The sequence below is a fragment of the Glycine max genome, chromosome 3 (genome assembly GCF_000004515.6).
Source record: "Glycine max cultivar Williams 82 chromosome 3, Glycine_max_v4.0, whole genome shotgun sequence".
Lineage (NCBI taxonomy): Eukaryota > Viridiplantae > Streptophyta > Magnoliopsida > Fabales > Fabaceae > Glycine > Glycine max.
In genome coordinates this window covers 15,864,943-15,891,133 of record NC_016090.4, presented here as the reverse complement: position 1 = coordinate 15,891,133, position 26,191 = coordinate 15,864,943, and the positions used below count along the sequence as shown (strand labels likewise).

Sequence of the window (26,191 nt, the reverse complement as noted above, 5' to 3'; positions counted from 1 at the left end):
AACTGATCATAAGTGGATACTATGAGATAAGCGCTGCCGCGCTGGATAGGCACAGTGACTCAAACACAGACCAGACCTTATCTACTTTGTATTATTTATTTATTTAACTTCAATTTTCGGAAACAAAAAACGTTATTATTGTGTTTCTACAGTTTTTGTCTGTTTATTCATCCCAGTCATAAAAATATATTATAATAATCTTATTTGATTCTAAAATATCTTTAAAAAGATACACACATCACCTGCTGTGAAATATCTGTACGATTCACCATTTGATAGAGTTCAAAGAAATATAAATAAATAAATTGAGACGAAAATTTTAAATTAAAATAAAATATAAAAATATAATTTCATATTATTTTAATATTTTTTTTCTTTTTTTACCATCTTTCTCCACAGACCAACACACCCCCTTGATCATTTTTTAGTTTTAGAAATCATATCTTACACAATTTTCCTTCAGGGTTCAGATTTTACCCCCAATCAATGTTTCTCCCTCTAACTTTTTAATTGAATTTAATGTTTATATTGTTTTATCTTCTCGTACAAGCACTATACAGAGCAAGCTACGAAAGTTTCGTGTTCTTGGCACTCACAACAACTACCCCCAAGATTCAGAAGTTGAAGAGAAGAGTTTGATTATCAAATTGAAGTTCAAATCCGTTTTGGGTGGCTATTATTTCAGCAAGTTTGTGTCATCATCATCATCATTCATCAATAAACATGTCAACCAAGTTTGGAAGATTGGTGCCTTTGGTTTTTTCCAAGAGGGGATTTTCCACCTCCACCAGCGTTCAAAAGGGTGGTGGTGGTTCTGAGGAAGGTTTGAAATCATTGAACCTCTGTTCTGCAATTAATCAGGCTCTTCACATTGCCTTGGACTCTGATCCACGGTGGGCCCCTCTTATTTATTTATTTATTTATTTATTGAGGAGATATCTGGTGAGAGCATGATAGGTGATAACAGCAAAATCTTGATCATATATATTCATAAAATGATGATCACGATTGCTTTAATTTTAACCATCCATTTCAATTTATATAGCTAAAATTCCCTACTTTCCGGGTCTCATGTGGTGTCATCTTTCTCCTTATTTGTTTCATGTATTTATTTATGTAGTTTTTTTCCTAATCCTATATGTGTAGATACTCACACGAGGAAATCTTATTCGCTGTACTTGTTTTATTAGTTTTGGTGTGCATCAGTTGCATTGTTTTCTCTGTTAGTCTGGAAGGCGATTGGAGTTCCAACTGTGGAATCCATAAAAAAAAAAAAAGTCAAGAGTGGGAGACCGAGGGGGAAAGAAACATTGGATTGTAATATCTAACATCATTCCAAGAAACTTTCAATTCCTTGAGTTTTTTTATTTTGAGTTCAATACTTTATTTTAGATTAGGGGCTTCTGTTAAGGAAGTGATTATTTAGGTTCTATGTAGGATTCAATAGTGAAGGCTACAAATAGTTTCGGGTAACTCCCAAGTCTCAAGTCCCTTGCTTAGAACATTATTTTGAGATTTAATGGAATTGTGAATTATAATATAAACCAAGCTTTGTTCACAAAAGTTGATGTTGGAAGCTTTGTATTCAGCACTTGAGTAAACAAAGTCTATTAAACTATAATTTAGATATTATATATCTCAATGGAGCCTAAGCATGTTTGAAATGTTGTATGATTCTTTTTCTTTTGTTATTAATTCAATTGACAAACTGAAATTGATATAAAGTTTGTGTTACAACTTACAAGTCCCACTTTAAAGTTCTATTCATTGCACTCTGTATTTCAGCATCTAAATAAACAAACTCTATTGAAGTATTATTCATATACCATATATCTCAATGGAGCTTCAGCATGTTTGAAAAGTTGTATGATTCTGTTTCTTTTAATATTAACTTAATTGACAAACTGAGTTTTTGTGTTACATGTATAACTTTAAGGTTCTATCCGTTGCACTATTATGAGTTGTTTTTGGATAACATAAATATCTTTTGTACATCCTTATCTTCTCTTTCACATCATCGCAGTTCTTATGTTTTTGGAGAGGATGTAAGCTTTGGTGGGGTCTTCCGTTGCACAACTGGATTAGCAGACCAATTTGGTAAAAAGAGGGTTTTCAATACTCCACTCTGTGAGCAGGTATTTATTTTTACGTATTTCACATTGCCTCTGTGCTTCCCCTTTTCATTCTCTCCACCTATCTCTCATGTAAATATATATAGTTAAGAAGCACAATGAAAATATGGTTCTAATATTACATAATAAGAAGTAAATTCTAGCATCCACGAGAAGACGAAAGATCATTTTCTGTTCAAGGGGAAAAGAAGCATAAAAAAGGGTATCTTCCTCTGAAATTGTATCCAAAGAATTTGATTGTGCATTTCACTGTATTTCTTCTTTTTACACTAAGTATCTTTCTAATTATTTCTGCAATTTGTATATCCTAAGAATTGACTTAAATATTTTATGCTGCAATGCTATTCACAGGGTATCGTCGGTTTTGGCATTGGTCTCGCAGCTATGGTGAGTTTCTGAGATTAAAATAACTCTTTTCTACCTTTACCATCAAACCTTACTATAGTTTGATATATTTAAGCTACTTAATTATATATTTTGCCTGGCAGGGAAATCGAGCCATAGCAGAAATCCAGTTTGCAGATTACATTTTCCCTGCTTTTGACCAGGCAAGCCTCCTTCCCATGGCTTGGTTTAGTCAAAGCCTGTTTTGATTAGTAATTGACAAATTTTGGTTTCCAGATTGTCAATGAAGCTGCTAAATTTAGATACCGAAGTGGGAACCAATTTAATTGTGGCGGTAAGTTTCTTTTACTGCTTTGGTGTGGAAGTTTGGCTCCTCTCTATTTTCACTTGTTGCTTTAAATTTTTTTATGCATTTTTATAGGTTTAACAGTTAGAGCCCCTTATGGAGCTGTGGGCCATGGTGGGCATTACCACTCTCAGTCTCCTGAGGCTTTCTTCTGTCATGTTCCTGGTATCAAAGTATGGTGCTTTCATATGGACTTCAGTTAGTTAGATAGAACCTTATTTTTCTATACTTCTATTTCTTGTCCCTGTTTTTCAAATAATAAAGGCCACATACTATGTACTGTTTGATAGTTCAATAGACTATAGAAACGTTCAAATTCTAAACCAAAGGTAGTATGGCAAGGCAAGAGTTGAAATCCATGTGCATCATAAATTGCTCCCTCATTTCAAAAAAGTTGTAGACTAAGTTCTTAGATTGCTATAACATCTGAAAAGAAGATGGAAGTTATTAATGTATAAATGTATATTGAAATGAACCAAACATATTGAAGTAGACTGTTATTTTTATTAGATAACAGGTGCTTTTGACTAGCTGCATCAATACCAATGTTCAGCTAGCTGACATTCAAAATTTCACCAAGTCCCTTAGGGGTACCCATTTTGGGTTCTTTTGTGACAAATTAGGTGCACATAATCTGTATGCTCCAGCTTAAGAGGGAGAATTAGTGTATATATATTTATACTAGGTTCTCTAGAATTTTGGTAGGTTGAACTAGAATAGTTAATAGTATACTTTATCAGGCTCGATAGAGCAATAAGTCATGGTCTATACATCATTTCTTTCCCTTAGGGTCATGCATTTTTCCATATTGAATAACCAGACTTTCCATACATCATTCCTTTCCCTTTTATTTTCATAGATTTGGATAATATATTCTGAAATTTATGGCTGTCTTGGGATTGCATTAGATGACATATCACTCAATTCTTGTAGGAAAACCAAATTTCTTTTAACTTTCTGTCTTTTGTACATAATTAAATTTTTCCCAAATGCCTCAATAGTTCCTTCTATAGGTGGTCATCCCTCGAAGTCCACGACAAGCAAAAGGGTTATTGCTATCTTGCATACGAGATCCAAATCCTGTAGTATTTTTTGAACCGAAGGTTGTATTCTACTAAAATAACCTTAATGAATTATGTGCACAGTATGGCTTTCACAATTTTAATCATGTGATTCTTGGTTTTAGTGGCTTTATCGTTTGGCTGTTGAAGAAGTACCAGAGGATGACTACATGCTGCCTTTATCTGAGGCCGAGGTACACCACATGTCACACTAAATAAAATAAGGAATAGAAGTTCTGCATAACATTGTTGATGCATTAAAAAATTTACTCTGATGAATATTGAAATGTGTATTCAGGTAATTCGGCAAGGAAGTGATGTAACACTTGTTGGATGGGGAGCTCAATTAGCTATAATGGAACAAGCTTGTCTTGATGCTGAAAAAGTAATTAGCCTATGCATTGCAACTGAAAGCTCTTAAAACTTGTATTCTGCATCACACCATATTTTTGTTTATTTTTGGTTATGGTGGTCGAGTCATACTGGAGAATTTCACTTGATGCAACCTAATACACATGGTATGTAGAGTCAGTTTTTCCACAAAAGAACGGAACTGGGTTGCAACCTTGTATGCGTGATTGCATTAGATATGGAAGGGAAACCAATTTGAATAAAATTAGGTCTTGCGATCAAATAGCATAAAAAAAAAGTATCACGTATCTGTAAAGATTTATGACAAAGTTTAGTCAGAATTTCATTAGCGCAAATAAATTCAAGTATATACTTATCCAACATTTTGGAATACTGAACCATGAAAAATAAGGGGAAAATAGGCAACAAACAACAAATGATGAGTGCATAATTTTATGTCATGTCAATGAACATATGTCAAGGTGCAATTTTTGTTTAATGCAGCTGAGTAGGACATCAATTTGATAGGGGATATTCTATATTTTCCCTAAATACACCGAGGCCAGGCAGGAAAATGATTAGTTATGTTCCAGCTTGCATGGAATACATCCTCTGTTTCGGAGTAAATTGTGATTTTGAGAAAATTAGCTTATATTAGAACAATCATCTTAGCTATTTTAATACCATACCCAATATAAGAATCATCATTTCCCTTATTTAAACCCACAATGTAGTTTTCAATCACATACCATACTAATTTTGAAGAGGTTTGTGTTAGAGAGTAAATTTATTGTCCTACCTCTGGTCTTAACCACTTCACAAGAATTAAGAAATTTAGTTAATTTAGTTAGTGATATTAAGTTTGTCATTAATTTGTATAATTTTTCTAGAATTACCCTTAAAACTATGGGGATTTCATTCTCTTGTTTCTTTCCACCTTACTAATTAATGTATCACCAATTAAGTATAGTATTTTATATAAAAAAAAAATGGTAACTAATGCATTAGATAATTTGAAGGGAGTCTTATAAAAAGGACCAAGACAAACATCCCAAAAGGTTCTTATGAAAAGGATCAAAGGTAGTATTATTATACTTGTACTTGACCTAATTCATCAGTATAACTACATAAACAGGTGGTCTAACTAAAACAAGTGATATCATCCCATTTGCTGGCTCTCCTCTCTTATTTTCTAAGGACTTTATGATTAACTTGATATTCTTTTAAACTACTTGGTGTCAATTCATAATTTATGTGTTTACCGAAGAACAAAGTGGTTCTGTTCTGTAAAAGAAAGTTTGGCATTACTATTTTCCATTTCTTCCATAATATAAGGATTTCATTTGTTAAGTGGAAGTCTAGATTTTATCTTAACTGAGATTCTATTGCTATTATGTGATTCTTCAGGAGGGAATTTCTTGTGAATTGATTGATCTGAAGACACTAATTCCTTGGGATAAGGAAACAGTAGAGTCCTCAGTTAACAAGACAGGAAGATTGCTTGTAAGTATACACTATACTGTTTATAGAATAATACTGTAACCTATTTGGTATAACCTTACATGATGAATTGAATGTACGCTGTAGGTTAGTCATGAAGCTCCTATAACTGGAGGTTTTGGTGCTGAAATTTCAGCTTCTATTGTTGAGCGTTGCTTCTCAAGGGTATGCTCAGCCTCTTATTGCTATTTCCACCACATTGTGACACCCTATAATTAAATAAACAAATGTATGTATATATATATTATGAGAAATATTCTTATCTACAGATTTTCCTTTCTATTTCTACTCTCAACAAAGGGTAATGTTCATCTTCATTACCCTTCTCCACAAACTTTTAAGAAGTCTCAAAATTCACCACAGGCCAAACTGGAAAACCAACAATCAACACTTTACCAGAGTTGAAAAATAGTCACTAAAGGCTAGAGCCTGTGACAAGAAACTTCTTAACAAAAGGAAAGACCTAGAGCATCAAGCCTCCAAAATGAATAGTTGGATCTCAAAACACCAAAATCCCACCTTAAGGAATAAAGACATGGTTGTTTTGGATTGTAAAACTGTGCATACTTCTGATTCAATGAAAACTTCAACAAAATGGTTATACATATATGTCTTCAAATTTAACCAAATTAAACCAGGACATATTTCAAGCTTGTCTTTCTTTTCTGTGGTACAGTTAGAGGCCCCTGTAGCAAGAATTTGTGGTCTGGACACTCCTTTTCCTTTGGTTTTTGAACCTTTCTACATGCCAACCAAAAATAAGGTAACTTATTTGTTTGCCTGAATTTTTCTTCGTTTTTATTTATTTATTTATATGTGTCATGTATAAGAGCTGTCTGCACTGATACAAACTTCTTACTCATTCAATGCAGATATTGGATGCAATTAAATCAACTGTGAAGTACTAGTGAGCTTAATCACCATTTTTTGGTCATCTATAAGGTCCTGATGCCATTGAGTGATGCGTTAGTATATTGCACCTTGGAGTTGGAAGGTTATACAAAAATGAAATATAAATGATCAGCCAAAAAAGAACAATGGGCATGCACATGTAACACTATTAATTTTCTCTTACGAGGCCCTGTGTACTGAGAAACATCAAATATTTGAAGGGAGTGATCCCCATTAGTAAATCTCCTACAATAAATGGACGTTTTCCCTTTAAATGTGAAGTTGATAACTCAAATCAGTCAAATGTCTACGTCCTGCCAATTGTAGCTTGCACGATATATATATATATATATAAATTTCATAATTTTAGATACGTTTTTCAGACCTATTTCCGATACTAAGTAGCAATCAAAAATTTGTATTCATTTTTTCATGATATTATGCATGGGTCTTTATGGCGAATTGGTCTGATTCTATTGTGTCTTTCACAATGAAATCTAATAAGTGAGATATGAAATGTGATAAGTGAGATTTTATGTGTCATTTTCTTGTTCATTCTCAAATTGAATACAATTAAATTCATTTTAATATATAATGAATACTGATTTAATCATTGATTTCATTCTTTTATTTTTAAATTGATTTTATTTTTCATTAAATTTAAATTGTTGGTTCAAATTAAAAAAGGATAAATGTGTTAACATTGATTTTCTAATATATATTTGAATAAAGATTAATTTTAAATGAAAAAAATTCATCTAGAGTATAGTTTGAATAAAGATTAGGTTTAAATGCTTCGTCCCTATATTTCTTATTACTTCTATGAAAAATTTGTTTCTTATATCATTGAGTGCTTCTTTATATGTTTAAACTTTTATTTAAAAAATGCTTATTTTTTACTTTTTTATACTATTTCTATTTGTTTCTATTTTTGTAATTTTAAATCAATATATTAATTCAATTGGTTAAACATTATACATGTGTTTTGTTGTAAACCCACTATTACTTGTATTCAATTTTTGTAATAATACTATTATTATTATTATTATTATTATTATTATTATTATTATTATCACTTAATAATATACACTGGACGATAAATTAAATAGAAACTAATTTCAAAATCTATGTTTTAAGTTATTTATATATATTTAAATTAATTTAAAAAAAAATGAATATTCCTGTGTATATCGATAATAGAATATAAATAAACAATTGGACTATATTATGAAAATTCATTATTTAATATTTAAAACAATAGATTGATTGATTAAATTTAAGCATATTAATTAGTTTATTAAATCTCTATCAGATAATAAATAAAAAATATTTTCACTAAAATAATATTAATAAAAATAGTATTTAATATAATCATCTTTAAAAAAGTACTATTTAAAAGATAAGTTTATGTTTTTATTAGTATAATTACGGGTAATTTTACTTACTCCCCCAATAATATATGATATGAAAAAATATATAAATAATTATGTTTAAAATTACTTTAATTATTTTTTTATAAAGAAATTAGTTTTGTAATAAGAGAAGAGAGGAAATTATGTACGCTGGCATCATTCATCACTGCAAGTTAAACAAAGATTCATGCAGAAACATGACATTTACATAATTTTTTGTTTGACGGGATAAAATAACTTACTTATCCGTGTCTGTATGTCTTAGTTCAATATTCTAAAATTACCCCAATTGGCTTGGATCTATTTGTCCTGTTGTCAGTCATTGAAAATATACAAAATAACAGTGACGATTAATACATAATTGTAACTAATTCAAGTGTAAATACAACAGTTCTTTTTTTTTTGGAAGGCAGTGTAAATACAACAGTAACAACAGAGTTACCTCACTTTTGACAATATAAATCACAAGATATTATTCATCACAACCAAAACAATATGGATCCCAGGATATCATTCGACATAGTAAAAAAAATCAAATTTTCAGAGGTACAATATTCTTGAAAAAAAAAAGTACTAATATTATTTCTCTTAATTAATAACTTCACCTAATGTCTGTTTTGTAACTCTTCCTCATGTATTCTACTCTTTTCACCGGTGCTTCCAATGACCTTTTAAAGTTTTTTCCCACAAAAAATACAATAGTTTTGAAGTATGCTTGATAAAATCAACAAGAGTTAAACCATATGACATAGGTTCAACCAATAAGTCGTGGGTCCCAATCATACTTGATTTGATCTATTCAAGCAAGATCTTGAATTTCTAGTGAATGAAAAAATGTGATTGAGAAAGAAAAATCCCACTAAAGATAGTTAACTAGGTTTTCCGACAAAAATTAATCATCAATAAAATCAATGGATATTTCATACCAATAACATGATTAACATAAAAAATATAACATGGATTCTAAATCAATTGTTCAAAAATAATTTATATAAAACTAATAAAAAAATGAAATCGGATCATCAACATGACCAATCTAAACTACTATAGGTGTTGCTTTGGGGACCAACACAATTGTTGGTACACCCAACAAATTTAGTGAAGTGGCAAAAATGCCCTTTACTTAATTTTTTAAAGCGTAATCGTCTCCCTTTCCCACTTGACGTTCATACAGCCATTGTCTTCTTCTCCCTTTGTTTACATATCTTCTTCATCGTGCCTCCGCTCCCACCGTTCATGCCACTAGTGACTGCAACCGTAGTCATTGCCTTGTTCTCCTTTGTCGTCATAAGTCTGTTTTTCTCTCTGTCGGATTTATCGCACATGCATGGTTGGGAGGGATTGGAGATCCGTATAAGTTATACGGATTGACAATCCATCAACAAGTAAGGACTGCTTTAGTTCCTCAAATCTGTCTATGCCACCAAGCAAGTTGATATACTCATTAGACCATTTTCCATGTTTTTTAAGCAAATGATTGTGCACCAAAGACCATGAATCTTCACTTATACCTAATAAGACAACAATTGCATGATATCCACAATTACTATCAGCTTTGACATCAACAATGTTTTCAATGAAATCATGAATGCATGGATGAAATTGATCCAACATCAGCATAATCTTCTTGGTTTTGCTTGGTCAGATGATGATGCACTACGTTTGATTGAAGAATTACTATTTTGCACAGAATGCATCAACATACTCCTAGCTTGACGAATCATGCTTAGTTGATGTTTGGTCATCATTTTTTTAGCACCTTTTGTTTTCACCTTTTCTAGGGGAACCCACATAAAGTTTAGATCAGGGTAGGGAATTTTCCAAAGTTTACTCTTTAGAGTAACTTTGCCACCAACATCAAGCTCTTTAACCCGCTTGGATATGATTTTCATCTCTTCAGTTATGTTGACTTCGGGCTCAGATAATCCATGGTCTGAAAAATTTAACCTCCGCCAAAACATATGGATTGTGCCAAGTGGTATGGTACCAACAACATATCTAGCTAGCTCACATGCACATGGAAGACCGTGAGTAGTTCTCATTATACATCCACAACGAGAAGAGTTTTTGCCAACATAATATACACATTTAAACTCAGCAGCAATATGATTTAAAGCATACCTTAATACCATACAAAGTAGTTTCTTGTATAAGATAAGTTTAAAAACATGTCCAACCATATGTGTAAGAAACTTACGGGTTGCCAACTTACAAATTGTCAATCTGTTAAGTAACATAAAAATTATCAATTTGTAAGTTTCTTACGGATTACCAATCCGTAACTTATATAAAACTTACGAATTATCAATCCATAAATTTTATATAACTTATGGAATATCAATCCATAAGTTTTACACGAAAAAATACAGATCAAAGACCTTACCTCCACCTTTAATGGTCAAACCAAATACTACCACAACCACCACTTGTTGACGAACTACCGTAAACAATGCATCTCCACCAAAGAGAACACAACAACGAACTAGCAACTCTCATGGAAGACCTCTCACAAGAACGAAGGTGAGCGCAAACAAATAAAAATGTCACATGAAGAAGAATAGCGTAGAAGAAGTTATAAGGGAGGAGTGTTATTGAAATTTACAAAATTTGTTAGATATACCAACAATTATGCTGGTGCCCAAAGCAACACTCACATTACATGTTACTTGAATCAATCACTGGCCCGATCCGATCTGAGATTTTTAACACTATTGCTATCGACACGGGTCTCAACTATATGGGCTTGATAACAGGTTCACATAAATTCAACAGTTGACAATTTTCTTTGAAGAATCATTTCTATATAGACATAAAAATTTATAGTAAATTATCGTCATTTGATGTCATTATTATTTTTATTTGCACCTAGCATCTTCGTTTCAATATTCTTCAACATTGCCTCAAAAGTTATGTATGGACTCATTGAAGAAACGTGTGCAAAACAGTGGTCAGCTTAAAAAAGTTAAAGTACACAAATTTTCAAAACAAGTGCATGTAAGAAAAGGGAATCTGCAAACAAAATAAAGAAGGATGGCAACGCAATCTATGGCAATATGTTTTAAAACCTTTTTATTTATTATTGAATGATTATCTTCACATGAACTCTACTAAATAATTTTAAGCCCACTCTAATAGTGGAAACCAACTAAGAATCCATTCAATTATAGATAACATAAAGAGAAAGAAAAGGTTTCGAAAAGAGAGATTTGCATGAATGCCATGATGCAAAGTTTCATCAAACCAGGAATAAAATAAAATTTGCTCAAGTCAACAAAGGAGTATACTGATTCACAGTTTCACAGAACTCTCACTCCTCGATCCATTCACTTATCAAATTTACAGATAGATTTCTCAGATTTCACCATCCCAAAGTTCCTCAAGGGATCTGTAGGCACCATAAGTTTCATGGGCAAATGTGGTACCCCTGAGTAATCTTGCCTGCAACAACCACTACCAGTCATAAAAATGCTTAAAAGTAAATTTCACACCACAGTATCATACTCAAAACGAATTCCAACTGTCCATCCCCAAAATATAGGAATTAAGACAAATAGGGGTTTGCAAAATGAATCAGAAATCAATTCTGTATGTATTTTGATTACATGGCAAAGAATTTTCTCATCATAAAGCTAGAGCACAATACAAATATAGTTAGAGTTTAATGGTTATGCACTAACATGTGAAACAATTTCACACTATCATCCAATCATAAATCATATTTGAATTAAAGATAATTATTTTAAAAGTCAACAAACTTATCATATATGATGAATTGTGATTGAATGACTACGTAAAACTTTTTACACCGGCAATGTAAAACTGTTTTTCTCATATAGTTAATATATTCAGATTTTAAAATACTATAAAGACTATCAAACGCTTTACCTGTTGAATCTCAGAAAATTTGGCGAGCAGGTCCTCAGGTATAGACCAGCCAAAAACATCAAAATTTTCCTTTATTCTAGTTTCGTTTGTACTCTTGGGAAGAACACTATGGCCCATTTGAAGTCCCCAGCGAAGAGCTACTTGTGCAGGCGTCTTGCCTAGTTTCTCCGCAATCATATTTATAACTTGATGCTTGAGGACATCACTTTTAAGCCAGGTTGTTCCAGGGGAACCCAAAGGTGAATATCCCTAAACATATTCAATAAAAAAATCTCAGATTAAATTCGAAAAAATTAGATACACAAATAATGTTTCATGACAACAAACAGATTGGTTTATGAAAATAGCCACTATAATGTGCAGACACAAAACATAGATCATTCAAGAGTTTAGAGTTGTAAACTTACAGAGAGGTGGACACCTTTGGAATTGCAGAAAGCCTGCAGCTTGTCCTGCTGCCAGGAAGGATGACACTCCACCTGGTTGACAGCGGGAGGAACACGAGCAATTAGCAGCAAATCCGAGAGCTTCTTGGTGGAAAAATTGCTTACACCGATGGTCCGAGCCTTGCCAGAGTCATAGAGTGCTTCCATCGCCTTCCAGGTGTTAGGTATGTTTGGTTGCACAAGATTTTCAGGCTTAAAGCCAGCTGATCCTTTCTTCATCGGAGCAGGCCAGTGGATCTGAAAAGGCAGATTCATCAGTTTACAACTGAGTATGTCGTAAATAAACTATTCAATGCATGCTTGGTTAGGCATTGGGAAATTGAATCTGGGTCTAAAATTGATTTTGGATACATTTTCACATGTTTGGTTTTATGTTGGAGAAGAATCCAAAAATTGATTCTAGGTTGAACCAACTTTGAGTAGCTTCTGCATTGGATCCAAAATTTTGTACTAAAATTTACTTCTAACTTGATTTTATAATAAAACATCCAAACATAAACCACTTCACTTCAAAATTAATTTTAACCAAAATCAATTCTATTCAAAATCAATTTTGTCAACGCACATGATACATCAAATTTTGAAAAATAAGTAAAATGAAACCCACATGCATTAGCAGTGAAAAATTAATAAAGATAAAAAAAACAAAAGTTGCTAAACAATGCAGCATACGTAGCAAATGCTAATTTAGACTCTGATAGAGATACCCATTAGTTAGTTAGGAGATTGGAGTTTGACAGTCGGAGATATTAGTTAGTAGAGTAATTAGAGAGTTAGTTTGGGGCTGAGATAATTAGAGAAATAAGTCATGTTGCCTATAAATAATCAAAGGGATTAAGAGGGAGATTTAGGTCCCATTTGGGTAAACAACTCAATTAAGGACTTATTGAATAAGCACTTATCATGTAACACTTGCATATAAGTTGTTTCTACAATAGAAGAGGAAATTGGGTTAAACTATTTTCATATAAGTTCTAAGTTGTTTTCATAAATTATCCTATTTTCACTCCAAATTTTGAAATAAAATCTAGACAAAATAATCATCATGTTCAACCCAAAGAGAATTTGGGGAAAATAAAATCATCAAATTAGCATAAAATTCTAACACCAAAAAGAGAAATATTTTGAGATTTAGTGATATTACATACAAGATACAAATCTACATAATCCAGCTGCAAATCTTTCAAGGTCCGGTCCAGTGCCAGTGGTACATCTTCTGGAGCATGATCAGTATTCCTACAGATCATCTTAAATCCTTGAGTTCAAAGCAGTGAAGACTATCATATGCATGAATCTACCAGAACTATTAATTTAGCTTAAAAATGGAAACCAAAATATTAATCTAGAATCTAAAAACAAACCAGAGTTTAGATGTAATCCACAAATCCTCGCGCTTCACTACACCCTCCTCAAACAGATTCTTCAACAAAGAGCCAATCTGCAACAGAAAGAATGAATCAATTCCTTCACACATGACATGACTGATACTACTTTCAATCATTTACTCCAGATAGCTAGTTATGCTGTTGAATCGAGATAACACAACACCAAACAAAAAACAAGAACAAACACATGTTGTGACAATTACCTCCTTCTCATTGCCATAGATTTGAGCACAATCAATGTGGCGGTAACCAACCTGCATCAAATTGATCAAATCAATGATCATGATCATTATATTGAATAACAAATTTCCAAATTGAGCAAGTCAAAATGTATACTAATATAGCTGATGTAGCTTATAAATGCATGTATAAAGAGAGAAACTGAAATTAGTTGGTTGATAGAACAGAAAATCAGAGAATAATTATCTTCTTTAGATGAATAAAGAATTTGGTACAAATGCAAGTGGATAAGAAATCCTCAAGAACAAGAGAAATCAAGACCAAAAATTAAAGGAATAAAACTAGAAAACTAGCACAAGAAACATGAAAAACAGCATGTTAATCTCTCAGTAAGTCTAACTAAGATACCCTCCTAAAAGGATTGTGCGCACAACACCACAAAGAAGCATGAAAAACTACTCAATACCAACTGAAGTCATTTGAAAACCGCCAGCCAGTAAAGATTCTAATTTTACATTCCAACCAGATACATAAAAAAATCGCAAACTGAGAACAATGCCAAAGCTTTTTGAAATCTCTCCAAGTGAAAATCTTTTAAAATTACCAAACAAGTTATTACACAGAAAGGAAACTGCTGGCCAATGCAAGACCAAATGAGTTTTAAAGCTCTATCTGCAAATCTAAGGAAGATAGAAATCTTTCAATTTGAGTAAATCACTCGTATCAATTCTATTAAGAACAATAGTCCAAACAAAGGATTTGACCATGGAGGCAGAAATCAATTTCAAAACTAATACAAAAAGAAAGAAGGATTATCAGTTGATAAAGTGAGAAACTCAATGTAGGATTTGCTAGAAAATAAACCCAAAGTATCAAGACTCAAATCCTCTTATTTGGATTAGAAGAAAGATAGATTGAATACAACACCACCAAAAAAAAAAAGCAGATAAAGAGAATTCCCCTAAACTGAGTTACAGAAGCATTGTGCAAACTAATATAACCGCTCGATATAGTATGATCACAGGTTTTATGCGAATAACATAATGTAACGTGACTGCATTATCTCAGTAGTGCCAAAATAGGATTTGACCCTATAAAACAAGTGATACACTTTAGACCATAATTCTCTCTCTACATATTCTGGGCACATACATAGTGAGAGGGTTATTTTTATATAAGAGTAAAAAGAATAAATTTGGACCACTCACCCACACATGGGTTAACAGTAGAATATTATGTAATCAATTAAAAGGTTTAGTGACTTTTAAAAAATCTCCCATAACTTGATTGTTTTAATCTTTAATTCTTCACCGTTCATACATACACAATTCATTATTTTGAAGAACACGACGTAATTTTATAATCCAATAGTAGATAATGATATTTTTCATTTCTCACATATCCAATAGAATCCGCAACATCAAGGACTAGTTAGTGTAATTATTAACAAGGTTTTAAATATCAATTGCAATCGCGTCGCTATTTTGTCATGTTTGTTGATGTCGCAACAAATCGTGGATAAATACGACCTATGCGGTCCCAATTAAGGTCGCCGACCATTAAAAAGCCTTGATACTATAGTCCAAATACTAGTTGTGGACCTATTTTTAAAGCATTGGCTAGTTAGTGTAACTATTAAGAGCAAGGTTTTAAATATCACATTGCAAGTTCGTTGCGTTTGATGATATCGTGGCAAATCACAGACAAATGCAACCTATGCGGTCACAAACAATTAAAAAGCCTTGATATTACCGCCAAATAAATCATGGTTGCGGAACGTTTTTTAAAACCTTGATTAACAGTAACAAACAGCAAACAACTTGAAGAAAGCTTATCAAATTAAAATAAAAGAATCCAAAAATGGCAATGAGAAGGCGTAAAATACACATAAAATGGAAACCTTGATGGCCGCCGCGACGGCTTCAGCAACAAGGCCAGGATCGGACTGCCAAGTTCCCAAGCCGACTGAAGGGATCTTGGCGCCCGTGTTGAGGTCGAAGAATCGAATATCCTTTGCCATTTTTCCTTTTTTTTTTTTTCTCGCAATCCAAACAATTCAGAAAACCAAATAATGTTTGTTTCTGACAGTCACAGACACACTAGATCTCTTTCCGGGCTCGGGGGTGCGGGAGATTTAGTGTTTGTTTTTTACACGTTACAGAAGAAGGCAAGTGGGACCGAGTTATACGAAAGAAATATTTATGAAAGATCTACACTCTAGTCTATCTCTGTCTATTTCTATTGTTTATAATAATAATAATATACATACGAAAATAATTTATAAAAGGAATACATGTGATATTTTTTAAGAGTTTTAAGCAATAAATTTAATTAAATATAATTAATAAAATTTGACAGATTACATTCTTAGCACAGTAGAAACACTTTAAATTAATACTTGGTAAATTAATAAACTCTCTAAAATAATAAATTTGTGCGGTCTCGACATGGACCAATGTTAAAAAATTGAAAAACTCGATAAAATAATAAGATAATAATTTTTCGAGAGATCCCTTTATAATTTTCGTCCCAATAAAATCATAAATTAATAATTCATAGAAACTGAAAAAAATATATTACACTCTATCGAAATATGATTCAATAGTTGTCTGTTTTCCTTTAAAGTTCAAGTCTATTTGGAGTTCATCTCTAACTTTTCTTATTGCATACTGTAATTTATGACTAGCAATTTGAAAATTCAATTTTGCTTAAAAATACATTGAACACATTTGTTCCTCTTGTTTATATTTACTGTACTTGAAAAGTCATTATTGATTATTGATTTTCAATGTATATGAACACGGCCGTTACTAATTTACGTTGAGTCTCAAGGTTCGTAATTCTAAAAGGCATAGACTAATTTGCCTTTTTGTTTGGTATGTACAGTATAATTACTTAAAAACTCTTTAAATTAATAATTATTAATTTATCGATAAAGTAATAACTCTCTAAATTAATAAATTTCTCCAATCCTGAAATTATTAATTTATAAAGTTTTAACTGCATTAGAGTGGAAATATAATATAATAATTATAAGTTTTAAGCAATAAATTAATTTGAAATTAAAAATAAAGGTTAAAGATTACATTCTTGACATCAGAAGGGAAATATTGATTGCTATGATTATTTGATTGTAATTAATTTTTTATAATTGTAATTTTAAATAATAATTAATTATTTTAAAGCATATTTTATAATTAACTGATGTCAATTAAAATCCCTAATTTAATGATAATTTAATTAATTTCATTTTTGCTGACTTTAACAAAAATTGAAGCTATTCATTAATCATTAGTATATAGGAACTATTATAAAGATAAATGTAATTAATTTTTAATAATATTAACTTGATTAGTCAGCTAATTCTGTATAATTAATTCTATTGTAATCAATTCAATATATTATATAAAATAGGTCCTGCATAATTAAATACTATTTTCCATTATAAGAAAAAAAAAATCAAAATAAAGAATCAATCAAACACAACAGGACATCAAAAGACAAGCACGACAAACAGGTTGATTGAAAAACACAAAAGGAATTGATTGCATAAATTATTAAATAATAAAAGAAAAGTTATTAGTGATATTTTTTTTCTAAAAAAAAATATCCGTTGGGTTTCCTCTTTTCCTTAAAAAATAGTTTTCATTGCCAATTTTTTCAGTGATTAATCCAATCGTAAGTGATGATATTACACAGAAAGTTATTTAACTAGGTTGCTCCTATTTTTCATTGCCAATTCTTTTCCTTAACATGAATGATTATTCTACCTTTATGTGTGACAATTCGAATTCTCATAATTATTGATTATACTAATGAATTCAAATTACTTCCAAGTTGTTTCATGCAGAAATTTCGGTATGGAAATCCTTTTTTTTTTTTTTTTTTACAGAAGTATGGTAATAAAAAATATGTAGAAATGTGTCAAAATAAATGTAGAAAAATAAATTTAATTATATGAATAATTAATATGGAGCTAATTTCACGGTTCAGATTCTATTGATAAACTACCATTTTTAGTGTCAATTCTCTAATGATTGAGGAGATCCATGTATACAAATTATTATTAATTAATTATATATTATTTGCAAAATGTATATATTCATTAATTGATATATAGTAATTCCGTAAATATCAGTTAGGTGTAATTTATAAGGTCATATCAATTTTTATATATAACTGATGATAATTGATTGATAAATGGTAAATATATATGTTATCCTATTTATATTTGCAAATACGTTCCTATTTATATTTACTTATTTTTTTCTAGATATTTACCTATTTATATGAAGTTTTGTGGAAAGCAACATGTTCAGTATCAGTAATCGTGTAGCATTGGCCAAATTAACATTAGTGATGAAACCAATGTCACCTCGAGAGTATTCCATGTCGACCAAATATCTCAAAGTAGGCAACTTATCACACCAAACAGGGAGTCCTAGTAGGCAAATTTACTGTATAGGGTTTTTTTTTAAAAACAATTTACGAAATAGGGTCTGTTTCGAAACTAATTGCAACGGGGGTCTAATATTTACGTTGATTCCGTCATTCCTACTGGCGGCAAGCATGTATCGCCACTGCCATCAGTGATACACATGTGTACCGCCATTGCCAAAAGCGGAACCAAAGTTGACTGGGCTGGTATCGCCAGTAGCACCAGCGATATAGGTGCTGACTGGGACTGGGCATTCCGCCAGTAGCACCAGCGAGACCCAGGCACCTCGTTCACGTCCTTCTTTTGCATAGCTTCTGGCTTACATAGCTTAGGCCACTGTTGTTTACAGTAAGGTCACATCCAGGTTAGGGTTCTATTCATTTGCAGGTTAGGGTTCTGCATTGTAGGCTAGGGCATGGCATGGTAAGGTTCACATGGGTACAATTTGATTCACATGCGCCTGTAATTATTGTGGAGAAGATTATGGGTGTAAATTGGCTTTAAATAGGAGTATTTCTAACAAAAAAATTTCACACAATCAAAGATAGTCCGAAGAGAGAAACAAAGAGAAACAAAGCATCTGAAGAAGAGAGAAAGAAAGCAGTCCAAAGAGGAGAGGGCAGTTTCCAGAATTTTGCTATTTTATTCAAAGTTAGTGATTTATTTAAAATAAGAATATTTTGTATTTATTTAAAAGAATGTTTTTTATTGAGTCAATTTTTTAAAACCTTCTTTCATTTTGTTTGAAGTGTAGTAATTTTGTGAATTAGATTTTTTATTTAAAAATAATTTGCAGTAATTAATTGTAAGCCTATATTTTTAATGGTTTTTGTGTTTGAATTTTTTTTAAGTGTATTCTTCCATTTATAAGCCTTCCATGTTGTGTTTGAAAATTTGTTGAAGTTGAGGAATTTTCATAGAGCAATCAAATAGATTTTGGTAAGTGTATGATTGACAAAATATTTATTTGAAGTAATAATTGTTTTTTTAGAAAAAAAATTGAACGTGAAATTTAAGCGTATTAATTATTGTAATTAGGTGTTACAAATATTTAACTGATTGTCTTATAGTTTAAGCGTATAATTTTGTGAATTAGATCTTTTATTTAAAAATCATTAGCAATAATTAGTTGTAAGCCTTTTTTTTTATGATTTTTGTGTTTTAATTTTTTTTAAGTGTAAGCCTTCCATTTATAAGCCTTCCATTTTTTGTGTGAAATATTTTTGAAGTTGAGCAATTTTTCATAGAGCAAGTAAATACATTTTTTTATTTTTATGATTGACAAAATATTTAATTAAAGTAATAATTGACCATGTTAGAAAAAAATGTGAACGTGAAGTTTAAGCGTATTAATTATTGTAATTAGACCTTAGAAATATTTACCTGATTCCCTTATAGTTTAAGCGTACTAATTTTGTGAATTATAATTTTTATTTAAAAATTATTAGAAGTAATTATTTGTAAGCCATTTTTTTATGGTTTTTGTGTCTGAAATTTTTTTAAGTGTAACCCTTCCATTTTGTGTTTGAAATTTTGTAGAAGTTGAGAAATTTTTCATAAATTATTTAATTAGAGTAATTTTTTTAGAATAAAGTATGAATGTGTAGCTTAAGTTTAATAGAGCAAGCAAATAAATATTTTTATTTGTATGATTGACAAAATATTTAATTGAAGTAATATTTTTTTTTTGTTAGACTAAAATTTGAAGGTAAAGTTTAAGTGTATTAATTTTGTGAATTAGAATTTTTATTTTAAAATTATTATGAGTAATTATTTGTAATTCTCTTTGTTCATGATTTTTGTGGCTTAGAAATTTGACATGTGACCGTTTTGGTTATAAACTTTTGTTGATGATATTTGTGAGTTAAAACTATTTAGAGGTGACTGTTGAAGTTTTTGAAGTTAAGGATTTTTTTTTTAATTATTTAATTTGAGTAATAATTTTTTTGTTAGAATGACGTATCAATGTGTAGTTTAAGTTTAATAGAGGAAGCAAATAGATTTTTTTTATTTTTATCATTCTCAAAATATTTAATTGAAGTAATAATTGTTTTATTTAGAAAAAAATTTTAACGTGAACTTGTAGCTTATTAATTTTTGTAATTAGGTTTTTTAGTTTGAATTTATTTTAATAATGTTAATTATTTACAAGCCTTTGTTCATGGGTGGACAGACCTTACAAATAATTACCCAATTCCCTTCTAGTTTTTTGAAGTTAGAATGAAATTTTAATCAGTAGTTTAAGTTTAAGTTAGTAGATGAAGCAAGCAAATACAATTATTTATTTTAAAACTACTATTGTTATGATTAATTATTTTTAATTTTCTTCATGTAGGTATATCATGAATTCAATTATTACAGTGTTGTATTTCAACGGAAGAGTATTTGAAGACAATGATGGTGTAATATTTGAAGGCAGTAAAAAGGCCATTCAAATAAAACGCGGAATTAGTTTCAATGCTTTGAAAAAAAAATTGGAGATAAGGTAAAGTTAGAAAATAATGAAATTATTTCTACTATAAGTTGTAGATTTTTAGTTTCAGGAAAATATGTTGCGTTGCAAATTTGTGATGACGAAGATGTTGAAACTATGATCGAAAGTTTTCAACAACAACAACAAATGTCTGTTCTAGAATTATACGTAGAAAAGGATGTTACTGGCGGTTCTATGTTTCATGCTGCAAATTCTGTTACGTCATGTGGACATAATGTACCTCATCATGAGTCGGAACTGCCAACAAATATAAGCAATTTACATGACGATGAAGATGATGATGATGATTATCTGGCATCTAACTCATACGTTGAAGAGTCTTTCGATGAAGATGATAGTGACGATGGAATATCTGATACAGACGATGAAGTCACCGACATCGTTGAACCAGTTTCAATTGTTCACCCAATCGAAGGTAAATGATTGTGAAATACAAAATTAGTTGAATACATCTATCTTTTTATGAGAATTGTATTTAATGGTAACTAAATAGGAGTAGTTTGTTGACGTGATTTTTTTTATAAAATATTAGGTGTACCAGAAATTCAAAATCCATTTTGGAATGATGCTATGCATTATAATAATATCAATTGGAGTCATTCGGACGAGGAGGACATTTGTGGTCTGGACATGCCAACGACTTTTAATGTTGGACAAGAATTATATGTTGGCATGGATTTTGACAGTAAAGATGCAGTCAAAAATGCACTCAAACAATATGTGATGAAGGTGCATCAAAGTTTTAAGGTTGTTGAAACGAAATCACACAAATATATCGTTTGCTGCCCCAACAACACCGAAGAGTCTCCTTGCCCTTTTTATATGAGGGCAATTTTATCCAAAAAAACTGATGCATGGAAAGTGACACAATGGGGTGGACCGCACACATGTCTAAATATGACTATGACACAAGACCATGAGAAGCTTGATTTCAAATTTAATTGCACTTGCGTAGTAGGTACGTTTTTTATGTTCATATTATCCTACTTTTGTGTTATTTTTTATTTTAATTTGTAATTTTATTTATTATTTGAATTACAGGCATGATCAGAGAAGATCCATCAATAAAAATTTCTTTGATTCAAGAAAGGATAAATAGTGAATTTTCTATAAGGTTTCATACAAAAAGCATGGATGGCCAAACAAAAGGCGATTGCAATTGAATATGGCGATTGGGAAGAGTCGTATGCGAAACTCTCGTCATGGCTAACACACATGCAAAATCATTCTCCTGGCTCTTACTTTCAAATACTACATGACGATTTTATTGTTGGTAATACGGTGAGTCGCGAACATCGTCAATTTCATAGAGTATTTTGGACATTTGGTCAATGCAAAGAGGCTTTTAAGTACTGTAAGCCAATCATACAAGTTGACGGCACACATTTATACGGCAAATACCGTGGGACCCTGTTAATGGCCACATCGCAAGATGGAAATGGTGGTGTTCTTCCTCTAGCATTCGCCGTGGTCGAAGGCGAGACGCTAACAGCTGGTCATGGTTTTTGGCCCACTTGCGTGAACACGTCACAGATAAGAATGGAATTTGTCTAATATCTGATCGTCACGCGAGTATAAAGTCTGTTGTCGCTAACGAAGCACTTGGTTGGCAACCTCCCCACGGTTATCATGTGTACTGCGTCCGACACATAGCCAGCAATTTCAATCGAAATTCAACAACGCGAAACAAAAAGAGATGTTCAAGAAATTGGGTAAGGTTTATTTTATACATTAATTTAATTTGAGTTTCATGTCTACGTACAACTTTTGATGATAACAAATTTGATGCAGCTACACTCCTTGCAAGCATGTGTTTGATCAAAACTTAGAAAAATTTCGTCAATTGAGTCCAGCCATAGCAAGATGGATTGATCGCATTTCAAAGGAAAAATGGAGCATGGCTTACGATACATCTGGACGACGATATGGTCACATGACAACCAACCTATCAGAATGTGTGAATAAGGTGTTGAAAGATTGTCGCAGCATTCCAATAACAGCGTTGGTCAAGTCAACATATAGTAGGTGCCGAAAGTACTTTGTTGATCGTGGTCGCCAAGCCCAAAGACAATTAAGAGAAGGCCAAGTTTATTGTTCTAAGCTTGTTACAGAACTTAGGAAAAATCAAGAACAAGCTTGTTCGCACATCGTTCGCGTGTATGATATCCACTCGACAAGGTTTGAAGTAGAGGAGACCTTCAATCCTATAACGCAACGTGGCGGACAAAAATGGGCAGTTAACTTGAATGGCCATTATTGTCAATGCGGAAGGTATTCTGCGCTTCACTATCCATGTTCACACATTATTGCAGCTTGTGGTTACGTGAGCATGAACTACTACCAATATATAGATGTTGTTTACACAATGAGCACATCTTAAAAGCATACTCCGCACAGTGGTGGCCTCTTGGGAATGAAGCGGCAATTCCTCCTTCTGATGAGGCATGGACACTAATCCCTGACCCAACTACAATTCGTGCGAAAGGTCGGCCAAAATCAACAAGGATAAGGAATGAGATGGATTGGGTCGAACCATCTGACCACCGACAAAAATGTAGTAGATGTGGAGCTGAAGGGCACAATAGGCGCCGATGTCCAATGCAATCTGACCGTGGGAGTAATTCATTTAATTGATTTATGTATGTTACATGCTGACTTGTATTGCTTTAGGTTTTGTTCAATGTATTTACTTGTTGGTCTTCAATGAAATCGTCAGTTACTTTTTGTTGAATGTGTGCTTCTAATGAAATAAAATTACATTTAGAAGTTAAAATAAATGGAGTGGATCAATCGAGGTTGAGTGACATTGGTGTTGATCGTTAGTTAGAAACGTTAGTGTCTAAGTATTTTGTCTACCTTAGTTTTTATTTTAACTATCTACAATGACAAACTATGGACTTAGTCATTATGGTTTAGTGTCTAAGTATTTTGGTTTAGTGTTTAGGGTCTAAGCCTTTGGTTTAGTGTTTAGAACTATGTGATTAGGGTTTACGCTTTATGTTTTAAGTGTTAGGTTTTAGTTTTTTTATTTTAAGGGTTAGGGTTTAGTTTTTTATTTTAAGGGTTAGGGCAAAGTTCTTTTTATTTTATGGGCAGGGCTAAGTTTTTTTATTTGAGGGTTAGGGTTAATTTTTAATTGTATGGGTTAGGGTTAGTTCTTATTTTTTTTTTGTTAGGGGTTACTTCTAATTTTTTAGGGTTAGGGGTTAGTTCGTATTTGTTAGGGGTTAGGGCTAAGTGTTTTTTATTTTAGGGTTGGGGTTAATTTTTTTATTTGAAGGGTTAGGGTTAGTCCTTATTGTTTTAGGGGTTAGGGGTTAAGTTCTTATTTTTTAGGGGTTAGGGTTTAGTTCTTATTTTTTATTCTAGGGTTTATTGTTTATTTTTTAGGGGTTAGTGTTAAGTTCTTTTTATTTTATGGTTTAGGGTAAACAAATTTTATTTTAGGGGCTAGGGCTAACTTTTTTATAAGGGTTAGGGTTTAGTTCTTAACTTGAGGGGTTAGGGTTGAGCGTTTATTTTTTAGGGCTTAGGGCTAGGTTCTTTTTATTTTAGGGGTTAGGGTTAATTTTTTTTATTTAAGGGGGAAGGGCTAAGTTTTTTAGTTGAAGTGTTATGGTTTAGTTCTTAATGATGAAGGCTTAGGGTTTAGTTCTTAATTATGAGGGGTTAGGGTTCATTGCTTATCTTGTTGGGGTTAGGGCTAAGGTTTTTTATTTTAGGGTTTAGGGGAATTTTTTTTATTTTAGTGGTTAGGGTTAATTTTTTTATTTGAAGTGTTAGGGTTTAGTTCTTATTTTTTAGGGGTTAGGGCTAAGTTTTTATGATTTAGGGGTTACGGTTAAGTGTTTATATTTTAGGGTGTAGTGATATTTTTTTGAATTGTAGGGGTTAGGGTTAAGTTTTTTAGTTGATGGGTTAGGGTTTAGTTCTTATTTTTGAGGTGTTAGGGTTTAGTTCTTAGTTTTTAGGGGTTAGGGCTAAGTTCTTATTTCAACTTTTTTTTTTTAATGTGTACTTCTAATGAAATAAAATTACATTTAGAAGTTGAAATAAAATTTCTTTTTTTTTTATGTGTACTTCTAATGAAATAAAATTACATTTATAAAATTTCTTTTTTTTAATGTGTACTTCTAATGAAATAAAATTACATTTAGAAGTTGAAATAAAATTTCTTTTTTAGGGGTTAGGGCTATGTTTTTTATTTTAGGGTGTAGTGTTATTTTTTTTAATTTTAGGGGTTATGGTTAAGATTTTTAGTTGATGGGTTAGGGTTTAGTTCTTATTTTTGAGGGGTTAGGGTTTAGTTCTTATTTTTTAGGGGTTAGGGCTAAGTTCTTATTTCAACTTTTTTTTTAATGTGTACTTCTAATGAAATAAAATTACATTTAGAAGTTGAAATAAAATTTCTTTTTTTTATGTGTACTTCTAATGAAATAAAATTACATTTATAAAATTTCTTTTTTTTAATGTGTACTTCTAATGAAATAAAATTACATTTAGAAGTTGAAATAAAATTTCTTTTTTTTTTATGTGTACTTCTAATGAAATAAAATTACATTTATAAAATTTCTTTTTTTTAATGTGTACTTCTAATGAAATAAAATTACATTTAGAAGTTGAAATAAAATTTCTTTTTTAGGGGTTAGGGCTATGTTTTTTATTTTAGGGTGTAGTGTTATTTTTTTTAATTTTAGGGGTTAGGGTTAAGATTTTTAGTTGATGGGTTAGGGTTTAGTTCTTATTTTTGAGGGGTTAGGGTTTAGTTCTTATTTTTTAGGGGTTAGGACTAAGTTCTTATTTCAACTTTTTTTTAATGTGTACTTCTAATGAAATAAAATTACATTTAGAAGTTGAAATAAAATTTCTTTTTTAGGGGTTAGGGCTATGTTTTTTATTTTAGGGTTTAGAAGTTGAAATAAATGGAGTGGATCAATCGAGGTTGAGTGACATTGGTGTTGATCGTTAGTTAGCAACGGTAGTTATTTTTATTTTAAGTGTTAGGGTTTAGTTCGTTATTTTTAAGGTTTAGGGCTAAGTTCTTATTTTTAGGGGGTAGGGCTATGTTTTTTTATTTAACGGTTTAGGTGTAATTTTTTTTAGGGGTTAGGGATAAGTTTTTTTATTTTAGGGGTTAGGGTTAAGATTGTTTTTAGGGCTAGGTTCTTGTATTTAGGGGTTAGGGTTTAGAGGGTTCAGTTCTTAATTTTAGGGTTAGGGTTTAGGTCTTGTTTTTATTGTTAGGGTTAGTTTGAGTATTTTATGGTTAGGTTTTAGGGCTGAACATTGTTGGTGTTAGGGATAGTTTTTTTAGGGTTAGGGTTT

At 31.4% G+C, this 26,191-nt stretch overlaps 2 protein-coding genes across 2 annotated transcripts; one reads left to right on the top strand and one right to left on the bottom strand.

Annotated features, from left to right (window-relative positions):
* Window positions 1-259: 259 nt before the first annotated feature.
* LOC100780597 (2-oxoisovalerate dehydrogenase subunit beta 1, mitochondrial) lies at window positions 260-6,901 on the top strand. The gene is made up of 13 exons (XM_003520917.5): window positions 260-893; window positions 2,024-2,135; window positions 2,484-2,519; window positions 2,621-2,680; window positions 2,754-2,811; window positions 2,899-2,996; window positions 3,837-3,926; window positions 4,010-4,078; window positions 4,183-4,269; window positions 5,643-5,738; window positions 5,823-5,900; window positions 6,412-6,498; window positions 6,608-6,901. The coding sequence occupies exons 1-13, from the start codon at window positions 724-726 to the stop codon at window positions 6,641-6,643; spliced, it is 1,077 nt and encodes a 358-aa protein (XP_003520965.1). The 5' UTR covers window positions 260-723; the 3' UTR covers window positions 6,644-6,901.
* A 4,327-nt stretch (window positions 6,902-11,228) lies between these two features.
* LOC100781137 (aldo-keto reductase family 4 member C9-like) lies at window positions 11,229-16,037 on the bottom strand. The gene is made up of 7 exons (NM_001253147.2): window positions 15,835-16,037; window positions 13,958-14,008; window positions 13,731-13,807; window positions 13,518-13,605; window positions 12,331-12,606; window positions 11,924-12,172; window positions 11,229-11,476 (listed from the first exon to the last, which is right to left on the bottom strand). The coding sequence occupies exons 1-7, from the start codon at window positions 15,952-15,954 to the stop codon at window positions 11,390-11,392; spliced, it is 948 nt and encodes a 315-aa protein (NP_001240076.1). The 5' UTR covers window positions 15,955-16,037; the 3' UTR covers window positions 11,229-11,389.
* Between the last annotated feature and the right edge of the window lie 10,154 nt (window positions 16,038-26,191).